This window comes from Microtus ochrogaster, unplaced genomic scaffold (genome assembly GCF_000317375.1).
Source record: "Microtus ochrogaster isolate Prairie Vole_2 unplaced genomic scaffold, MicOch1.0 UNK165, whole genome shotgun sequence".
In the NCBI taxonomy this organism is placed as follows: Eukaryota; Metazoa; Chordata; class Mammalia; order Rodentia; family Cricetidae; genus Microtus; species Microtus ochrogaster.
The window spans coordinates 45470-56109 of record NW_004949263.1 but is presented as its reverse complement, the minus strand read 5'-3'; the positions used below and the strand labels follow the sequence as shown (position 1 = coordinate 56109).

The following is a 10640-nucleotide window of genomic DNA, read 5'->3' as shown; positions in this document are numbered from 1 at the left end:
CCCCCTCCCTCTCTCCCTCCCTCCCTCCCTCCCCTCTCTTTCTTCCCCAGACAGGGTTTCTTTGTGTAATAGTCCTAGCTGTTCTGGAAGTCACTCTGTAGACCAGGCTGGCCCTGAACTCAAAGATCCTCCTGCCTCTGCCTCCTGAGTGCTGGTATCAAAGATAGGCGCCATCAGGGCCCAGCCTTTCACTAATTTTCAGAGTGTCTGTACCAGTTTCTACTCATATTAACAGTGAATAAGGGTTTCTTTTTCCCATATTTTCACCACTGTTTTATTTTATTATTTGTTTTTTTTTGATATCTGTTCTGACTGGGGGTAATGTAGAGTCTCAAAGTAGTTTAATAAATTATTTTATTACAATGATTTATTTAGTGTAGTATGTATGTATATATGGGCATGTGTATGTCACTTTATGCATGTAAAGTTTAGGGATAGTTTTTCTCCTACAGTGTGAGTTCCCAGGATTGCACTCAGGACATCAGTTTTGATGTGCTTTTATTTGTTGAGCCAAATTGTCAGCCTCTTGTCTAGTAGAATTCTGCAGTGCATTTCTCTGTGGCTGGACTTTTATTATTTCGCAGATTTATTTTTATTATTGTTTCAGTCTCATTGCTTATTATTGATCTGTTTAAATCATTTATCTCATCTTGGCTTATGCATCTACAAATTCATCTATTTCTATTCATTTTCCAATTTAGCAGACGATACGTTTTTAAGGTATGTGCTAGTGCCTTTTGGATTTCATTATTATCTGTTGTCATGACTCCCTGTTTGTCTCACTCTCACTAACTTGGGTTTGTCAATCTTGTTTTCCTTTTCAAAGAACCAACTCTTTTTGCTTTGTCTTTTTGTATTTTCTTTTCATTACTTGCTACTCTGCTGAGCTTAATTATTTTTTTCTGTCTGCTGATTTGGGGTTTTGCTTATACTCGTTGTTTTCCCCAAGGCCCTAAGGCACATCATTATTTAATTTATGAGGTTTCTTTTATTTTTTTTTGTAAATGTAGACACTTGTCACTATAAACTTCTCTCTAAGAAATACTTTAATTTGCATCACAGGTTTTGTTACGTTGTGTTTTCATTTAAATCTATGAATTTTTTAATGGACCCATTTGTCACTTTATAGTGTTTTGTTAATTTTGATGACTGTATATTTCTATAGTTCCTTTTATAGTTGATTTCTAGCTGTATTTGCTTGTGGTCAGATCAGGATAAAAGTGGTTGTTTCTGTTTTCTTATATTTACCAAAGCTTAGTTCTGTCCCAACACATGTTCTGTAGTTGTCCAATTTGTTGCTGTTGCTGTGACAAGTACTCCAAAGAAACAACTTAGGGGAGCAAGTTCATTTGGCTACAATTGTAGGGTGCAGTCCATTAGAGAGGTCAAAGCAGGGATCAAGTCAACTACCCTTGATAGAAAAACAAAACGAACCCAAAACACTTTCTCAAAAAGAGAAGAGTAGTTCACAGTGTGGCAGGTAGAAAGCAAGACACTTCAAAGATGGTTCCACACCCTGCCTATCTTCTAGGATTTTTTTTTTTGTCCTAGGTTTTTTTGCAGTTTGAATATGTTATGTCTAGGTATAGATATTTGTTATTTAATGTTCTCTAAACAACCTGGTTCTATAGTTCGCTGTCTTTCCTTGGTTTTGGAAAGTTTTACTGATATTATTCTCAGCTGTTGTCATTATCATTCATTACAACATTATCTTTTCGACATTTTCTGCCATAGCATTAGTATGTTAATGATACCTCTTTAAAACTTTATAATTTGGTAATTATAGAAGTTCTGTCATATCTAAATTTGACTCTAATTTTTTGAGATAGGATCTTTCTATATATCTCTGGTAGACCTGGAACTTGCCCAGCCTGGTCTTGAACTTACCAAGATCCACTTGCCTCTGCTTCCCAGGTGCTGGGGTCAAAGGTGTGTCACCATGCCTGGGTTTTATTTTATTTTTTCTTTTTGAAGCTGTCTTTTGTTTTGGGATTTATCTTTGTCTTTTTGGTTTTTGTTTGTTTGTTGTTTTTGTTGTTAGGTTTCATTTATTTTTATCATGATTTATAATTTTTTATTATATAGGCTGTGTTTTTGTTTCCTATAACTAGGTGTTAAAAGCATCATTTTGTATGGCAACTTTGTTCTGTCTATTCAGTTATCTTTGAATGCTCCCCAAAACAGCTCTCTCAGTTGTAATCTTCTATAGCAGCTTGTTGTTTGTGGTGGTGCAGTATTGATGCTGTCATAGTGATGTCTGGGACTTTAGGAAGGCATTCTTTTCTGCTGCTTTAAAGAAAAGCTGGGCGGTGGTGGTGCATACCTTTAATCCCAGCACTCGGGAGGCAGAGGCAGGCAGATCTCTGTGAGTTCGAGGCCAGCCTGGTCTAAAAGAGCTAGTTCCAGGACCAAAAGAGCTTCAGAGAAAAATCCAAAAAAAAAGAAGAAGAAGAAGAAGAAGAAGAAGAAGAAGAAGAAGAAGAAGAAGAAGAAGAAGAAGAAGAAGAAGAAGAAGAAGAAGAAGAAAGAGGCAGAAACAGGAAAAGCCAAGTTTTATTGAAAATAAAAAAATATATATATATACATATATATATGGTTATTTTGGTTCTTTGTTTGCTTTGCTATATATATAGTATTAGATCAGTCCCGCCGTCTCAGTGAGTGGACGCACCCCTCGCTGTCCTGACTTCCTTGCTCATGCTCTCCCTCCTTCTGCTCTTCAGACCTTGGGAGCTCAGTCTAGTGCTCCAATGTGGGTCTCTGTTTCTATCTCCATCCATCGCCAGATGAAGGTTCTCTTCTTAAGCCCATTGGGGAGCTACGGCTGGTCCCTCGTCCACCTCGGAGCAGGTTTGACCTCGGAGAGACATCCCGCCCCTAAGCAGAGTTCTGGTGGCACATCCCTCATGTAGTCTTCCTCCTCGGGGCAAGCCTCTCTAGATTATGGGTAGGCCTCTTCCTCCAATTGCTCCCCTGGCCAGGGCACCTATGGGTTGGCCTAAACGTGCCTGGATGTTACTCTTACCTAGGCGCTGGAAGCTCTGCTTAATGCTGCCTGGACAGAGGCTCTATTCTCCATCTGCTGGGCCAGTCTTCTGTTTCTGGCACTGGCTAGCTGCTGCTGCTGCATTGAAGCCCGAATATTCACTGGCATCGGCTGTTTGTTCTTCAGCATAGTAGTAAAGCGCTCATTTAGAGACATCTTGGTGGTGCTTTTTAGCACAACTTTTGGCGCCGACTGAGTAGTCATCTTCAAATCCCGAGAATCGAAGGAGAAGGACGCCAGTGCTCCTTCCGGGGCTGCCACCACAGCTGCGGCAAGCAGGCCGGGGGCTGGCCGAACCTGAGCTGATGGGGCCCGCTCGGGTCAACTAGCTGGGCGGTTGGGTTAAATGCTTAAACGTTATGACGTGAAGCTTACTTCTTGCCGGCTGGGTACCTAGTCGGCCGATCCACCCGCTTGTCAGGCCTGCCCTTTCCTTTCCTTCGTTTGTGCCACCACGGCCAGTGCCGCCAACTCCCGCTAGGTGCCCAAAACAAAATCTTGGTGAAGATCTTTTCCCATTGAGTAGGCTGCTTTTTGTCTTACTGGCTGTGCCCTTTGCTTCTTAGTCAGGAGGTCCCATTTATTTACTATTGCTCCCAGTGTCTGTGCTACTGGTGTTACATTTAGGAAGTGGTCTCCTGTGCTGACACATTGGAGGCTACTTCCCACTTTCTCTTCTGTCAGGTTAAGTGTGGTTGAATTATATTGAGGACTTTATTAATTTGGATTTCAGTTTTCTGCATGGTGATAGATATGGATCTATTTTCATTTTTTATATGTTGATATGCAGTTATGCCAGTACCATTTGTTGAAGTTGCTTTCTTTCTTCCATTGTATAATTTTAGTTTCTTTGTCAAAAATCAGGTGTTCATAGGTGTGTGAATTAATATCCAGGTCTTCAATTTGATTTCATTGGTCAACGTCTCTGTTTTTATGCCAATACCAAGCTGTTTTCATTACTGTAGCTCTATGATAGAGTGTAATGCCAGGTGATATCTTTGGAAGTTCTTTATTGTACAGAATTGTTTTGGCTATCCTGTAGTTTTATTTTTCCATGTGAAGTTGAGTATTGTTCTTTCAAGGTCTGTGAAGAATTATGTTGAGATTTTGATGGGGATTGCATTGAATCTGTAGATTGCTTTTGGTAGGGTTGGCATTTTTATTATGTTGGACTTGCCTATCCAAGAACATGGGAGATCTTTCTATTTTTGGTATCCTCTTCAATTTCTTTCTTCAAAGACTTAAAGTTCTTGTCGAACAGGTCTTTTACTTCTTTGGTTAGTGTTACCCCAAGATATTTTATGCTATTTGTGGCTATTGTGAAAGGTGATGTTTCTCTAATTTCTTTCTCAGCTTCTTTATCATTTGCCATTTATCATTTATCAGGAGGGCTACTGGTTGTTTTGTGTTGATCTTGTTTCCTGCTACATTACTGAAGGTATTGATCAGCTGTAGGAGTTCCCTAGTAGAGTTTTTGGTGTCACTTATATATACTATCATATCATCTGTAAATACCGAAAGTTTGACTTCTTCCTTTCCAATTTGAATCCCCTCGCTCTCCTTTTGTTGTCTAATTGCTCTAGCCAGAACTTCAAGAACTATGTTGAAGAGATAGAGAGAGTAGACAGCCTTATCTTGTTCCTGATTTTAGTGGAATCGGTTTAAGTTTCTCTCCGTTTAATTTGATGTTGACTGTCGGCTTGCTATATATTGCTTTTATTATGCCTTGTATCCCTGATCTCTCTAAGACGTTTATCATGAAGGGGTGTTAGATTTTTTTCAAATGCTTTTTCAACATCTAATGAGATGATCATATGTTTTTTTTCTTTCAGTTTATTTATATGATAGATTACATTGATATTTTGACATCCCTGCATCTCTTGGTTGAAGCTGACTTGATCATGGTGGATGATTTTTTTTGATGTGTTCTTGGATTTGGTACATGATATCTATCCAGAAAATTGTTCATTTCTTTTATATTTTCCAATTTTGTGGAGTACAGGTTTTTTAGTATGACCTAATGCTTCTCTGGATTTCCTCAGTTTCTGTTATGTCTCCCTTTTCATTTCTGATTTTGTTAATTTGGATATTCTCTCTCTGCCTTTTGATTAGTTTGGATAAGGGTTTATCTTGTTGACTTTTCTCAAATAACCAGCTCTTTGTTTCATTGATTCTTTGTGGGTTTTTTTTTTGTTTACATTTTATTGATTTCAGCCCTTATTTTGATTGTTTCCTGTTTTCTACTCCTCCTGGGTGAGTCTGCTTCTATTTGTTCTAGAGCTTTCAGGTGTGTTGTTAAGTCACTATTGTGAGCTTTCTCCACTTTCTTTATGTAGGCACTTAGGGCTAAGAACTTTCCACTTAGCACTGCTTTCATAATATCCCATAGGTTTGGGTATATTGTGCCTTCATTTTCATTGAATTCTAGGCAGTCTTTAATTTCTTTATTTCTTTCTTGACCCAGGGGTGATTTAGTTGAGCACTGTTCAATTTCCATGAGTTTGTAAGCTTTCTGCATTGGTGCAATGGGTGTGGTTAGCAGGATGACTTATGCTCCCCTCCATCTGGTTTCCAGTGACTCCAGATAGTGTCTCTTAACATAGACCCAATCCCTTAGTCAGAACCCAATGGGTTCAGTGAGAACACCAGATTCATAGAGGGCCCTGAGCTCGGCCCAGACTTCCTTGTGTGCCCACTGGACATCTTGCATAGTATCAAGGAGGTTTGGCCATCCAATTCTGTCAGCAGTATGCCTGGAGATTGGGAATGATGGGAGGTAGTGTGACAAACATGATGTTGAACAGGGTAAGCTCCCTATGGTGGGAAATTCCTGACTCTATGCAGGGCAAAGGGTAGGAGAATCACCCAGTCCATGCCAGTTTCCAAGGTCAATTTAGTTAGGGTCTCATTTAGAGTTTTGTTCGTGCTTTCTACCTTTCCTGAACTCTGGGGTCTGAATGCACAAATGTAACTTCCAGTCACTCCCCAGAAATGTGGCTAAACTCTGACTTACATGGAACACAACCACTGTCTGTCTCTATTGTGGTTGGAAAGCCATACCTGGTCAGGATGTCTTCAAAGAACTTCTTTGCCACCACCTGTGCCGTTTTATATTTGATGGGGAAAACCTCTGTCCACCATGAAAAAGTATCTACAAATAGTAGCAAATACCTATAGCCATACTTGCCAGGTGAAGAGGACCTGCAAAAGCTGCTGACAATCATCCCAAGTAGGTTGGTGGGTGAAAAGAATTGTCTCAAAGAGGCTAATCAGTTCCTTAGGGTTTTCTGAGAAGGGTGCATTTTCAGTTCTCCAACTGTAAAAATTACTAGTAGCAAAGGGCCAATAGTGATGTGGCTGATTCCTATCTTGGTCTTGGGGTCCCGCCACCCTGTGGGGACAGATCATGGTCCCCAGCTCAGGCTGTGGCTGTGGATCCAAAGGGGTGGTCTCCCCTCTAAAGCAGCTGGGACTGGTGGAGGAGGGCCAGCTGAATTTGTCAGCAGAGCTGGCTATGGAATAACTGCACCAGGGTCAGGGGTGTAGGGAGGAGGGGTGAAAATCTCTGGGTTGCTTCCTTGGAGGATTTCCAGATTGGGAGCCAAAGGGGCTTGGCGGGTGGGTCTTCTTCAGCAACAGCCAAGACTTTAACCTGCCTGGGCAAGAATGGTTTAATCCAGGAAGGGGGGGTCTTCTACCAGGTTTCTCCAGGCAACTATGTAGGTCACTTGGTTGGGGTACCCCATCCATGGCCTGAAGACAATTTTCTCTGCTGCTCCTATGAGGTTCAGGTCAAATGTTAATCTTGGAGGACCAGCCAACATTGAAAGTTGGCCATTCCAACCTGCAAAAGTGACAAGTTTAGACTTTTTAATCAGGACTGAGAAGTTGTGAGCATTGTCGTCCTTGTAATGAATCAAGAGTAAGTCTAGGAGAGAAGAAGCAGTCTATCCCATAGTGTCCATCACAGTCAGGAACACAAGTACAGACAAACTCAGACACCATAGGAGACTGAGGGCACAGCAAAAAAGTTTGCCCCAACAAGACTGAAACAAAGTGACAAGTAGGAAGACAGCTTGTAGTCGCTCCATGAGAGGGACCCACTTCTGCGCCCAAACACTGTCCGAACCTGGGCCTCTCCTTCCTCAGTTAAACAGATGTAGGGCTCTCTGTCCCCACTACTGGGGTCGGGAACATCTTCCAGCCCCTGTGATCAAGGTTTTTCTAGCACGTCTGCTCTAACTGCTGTCAATCACAATTACTGATTCGGTGTGCCACAAGAAGCGAAAGTAAGGAAAGTGAGTGCAGACAGATAAAGAACAAAGACTTACCAGCAGGGTTGTGGGGCTCCTGGACAATGCACCAAACTGTTGTCAAGCTCTTTGTTGGAGTAGAAACTAGAGTTCTCCTCTACAGTGTTTATTAACTTTTGTGAAAAGTAGATTTTTAAAGAAAAGTATGGGGTTTGGAGAGGTGGCTCAAAGTTAAGAGCTCTGTTGCAGTCACACAGGATCTGGGCTCAATTCCTAGCACTCACACAGTGGCTTTTAACTGTCTGTGACTGTAGTTCCAGGGTGTCTGGTGCCCTCTTCTGACCTCTGGAGGGCATCAATCACACACATGGTACATTGATATACATGCAGGCAAAACACTCATACACATAAAACAAAACAAGTAAATAAAATCTAAAAAAGCATTACAGAAAAATGGCCTTGTAGATAGGATTATAGATGTCTTTGTTTTCAGGTTAAAAGAGCAGAACCTTGTGAAAGATCTGAGACCTCGGGACCTCCTGGAGAGTAGTAGTGACAGTGACGAGAAGGTCCACCTGGCCAAACCCTCCTCACTATCCAAGCGGAAACTTGAGCTTGAGGTAGAGACGGTGGAAAAAAAGAAGAAAGGTCGCCCTCGGAAGGATTCTCGTCTCCTGCCCATGTCTCTCTCTGTCCAGGTGAGGCCTATGAACTGTGTTGCCTGCCCCACCCTGCCTCCTTGTGAGGCCCTTGCATGTGGAGGGGTATCTTGTTAGTGTGGGATGCTTAGGCATTCATTGTATCTTGTAGGCCATGTTCCTTCAGACCTGCCTGCCACTCATCTAGACCTTGAGCAGGCCTGTTAAAACTTTTCCTGGGAGACAAAAAAAGAAATGTCTGTTTACTTCAGATAGGTGCCAACAGATCAAAGAAATAATTCCATCCAAGTCCAGCTGGGTTTACTTAAAGAACATGGACAAGGAGCATAGGTGATTGAGAAGCAGTGATGCAGTTGTGAAGTCCCACCCTAGCATAGGTGACACGTATATAAGCTGTATTACTGGAGTCCTGTCTTCAGTCTAGTTTTTGCCTCTTACTCTAACCCATTCCTTAAGATCATGTGCAGCCTAGTGGTGGGAGGGTGTGGTGTCTGGAACGTCAGGTAAGGGTCTAGTAACACCCTTCCCCAACTTCATTGAAGGAATGTTAACAGCTCCATTACTGGTACTGTAGACCCAGCTATCACTGTATTGTTTTGCTTATTTCATTGCCATGACGTGGGGCCAAAATATTCTGTAGGTCACCACAGCAGTCTCTGCTCCATGATGGCGAGATGGTACTCAGAGGAAATAGCTACACCACAACTGGTCCCCTGATGTCAGCCCCCTCATCTGTCAGGTGGGGATCCTTGTAGCATTCCCTTGTGCTTTCTGTCTTCCAGAGTAGGTGGACATGCCTTGGGAGCAGGCCCAGCCTCACTTTAGGTCCTTACTTCTGGGAGACTTACTTTTCCTAATGCTACCCCTGTAGTGTTGAGGTGGGGCTCAGGGATATTTCTGGCTCTTTTAGTCTCCAGCTGCCCTGTCTGCAGAGAAGGAGGCCATGTGTCTGTCTGCACCAGCACTTGCACTGAAGCTGCCAATTCCAGGCCTGCAGAGAGCGTTCACCCTCCAGGTGAGGACCTGCCCCAACCACTCCTTCACAAGCACACAGTCTCTCTCCTCTAATATAAGCCCTATCTTGTCACATCTTGGGGACTACTCTAGTAGCTCTCCATCCCCTTCTGGAGGGATACTAGCTGACTATGGTGGGCTGCTAGCATCCTATCCCTACCCTCATGCCTCTTCCTCTCTCTAGTTTTGCGTTTAAGTCTCAACTGCCAGGGCTGCCCTTACCATCAAATCTGGACACCAACTCCTTCAAGTCCTGATTTGCATCTCTTCTGAGAAGCCTTTTGCATCTCTTCCATCACTCTCGACAGCTTCGGGGCACATGGGTTTGTGGTTTGTTTAGTCTCACTGTCCTGAACTGCTTCTGAGTACCACATGGAACCTTCCTTGTTTCTGCTGTCTGTAAAGAGAATTCAGTTCCTTGCTTATGAACATCTCTATTCCAGTTCACCTACTTGTATGGCTGGCCATTTATGTAAACTTGTCAGCTGTTTTGCCTTGGTTTCCATATAGAAACCCAGTTTAGATATATATCAGCTACAGATATTTGTATAAGGCTGAACCCAGGCATTAATTAAACTAGATCATGATGTGTGTTATGTAATATTGTAGTATTGCATAGGGAAGTTAATATGGAGAGCATATTGGGGTTATCAAATATTGCAGTCTTTGGTAATCCTTCAAATTGTAGGCTTACTCCCAAATTCATTTTTGTATGACTGTAGTCTTTACAGTATATTCTTGGGCAAGTTATACCCCTGCAAGATAACGTGGTAACTTTCTTTCCCTGTCCCTCCTTACCCTAGTCCCTCATCCCCTTAGTCCCAGGTTACTCTCTTTGGTGGCCAGTCAGCTAGTTGGATTCTTTGTTGTCTTTGTCCTGCCTCAGAGCTCTGCTGTACAGTCCCTGAGTGCCCCACATGTCCAGGCCCACTGTTAACTGAAAAGACATATGTTTGTTTTCCTTCATCTAGGTGAGCTCTGACCCCTCCATGTACATCGAGGTGGAAAATGAAGCGACTGCTGTTGGGGGGATAAGACTGAGTCGCCTGAAGTGCAACCGGGAAGGGAAAGAGTGGGAGACGGTGCTCACCAGCCGTGTCCTTACTGCTGCTGGCAGCTGGTAAGGGCAGTGATGGACAGCACTGGCACAGTTACAGAATATGACCCACGAGAAGAGGATGACTTCCATTGGGCCTTCTGAACATATTAATTCTCCATCTCATCCCTATAGAACCCAAAACTGTCAGTGTTAGTGTCCTCCACTTCATACTCTCACAAGGCAGGCTCTGAGCCTGGGGTTTATTACCCTGTCTAGAAAGACCCTATCTGAGGTCTGCCTGTCTCTCCCTGGCCTGGCCTGGACAGGCAGTTTTCCCTGGACCCTGGATTTTCATCCTGAGGGTGTGGTAGACTGATGGTGCTGCAAGTCCTGGCTCTGCTGGCTGAAACCTGTCCTGCACTGGAGGAGGGATTCTCTTAGTTCATTGCTGTCACCCAGTGCCTTTTACAGCAGCACAAGAGTCCCATCCTTCTTGTCTCACTCTGAGAAGATGACTAGCTCTTTCTTTCTTTCTTTTTTTTTTTTCCGAGACAGGGTTTCTCTGTGGCTTTGGAGCCTGTTCTGGAACTAGCTCTGTAGACCAGGCTGGTCTCGAACTCACAGAGATC

General features: G+C 43.0%; 1 protein-coding gene across 2 annotated transcripts in view; it reads left to right on the top strand.

The window, feature by feature from the left end:
* The window catches only part of LOC102002839 (protein HIRA), a 103873-nt gene that overhangs the window by 65318 nt on the left and 27915 nt on the right, over window positions 1-10640 (top strand). For both annotated transcript variants that reach the window (XM_005372048.2, XM_013355545.2), the window contains 3 exons: window positions 7793-7997; window positions 8869-8973; window positions 9944-10092. In XM_005372048.2, the coding sequence (XP_005372105.1) occupies window positions 7793-7997; window positions 8869-8973; window positions 9944-10092 (459 nt within the window). The remainder of the gene's footprint in view (window positions 1-7792; window positions 7998-8868; window positions 8974-9943; window positions 10093-10640) is intronic.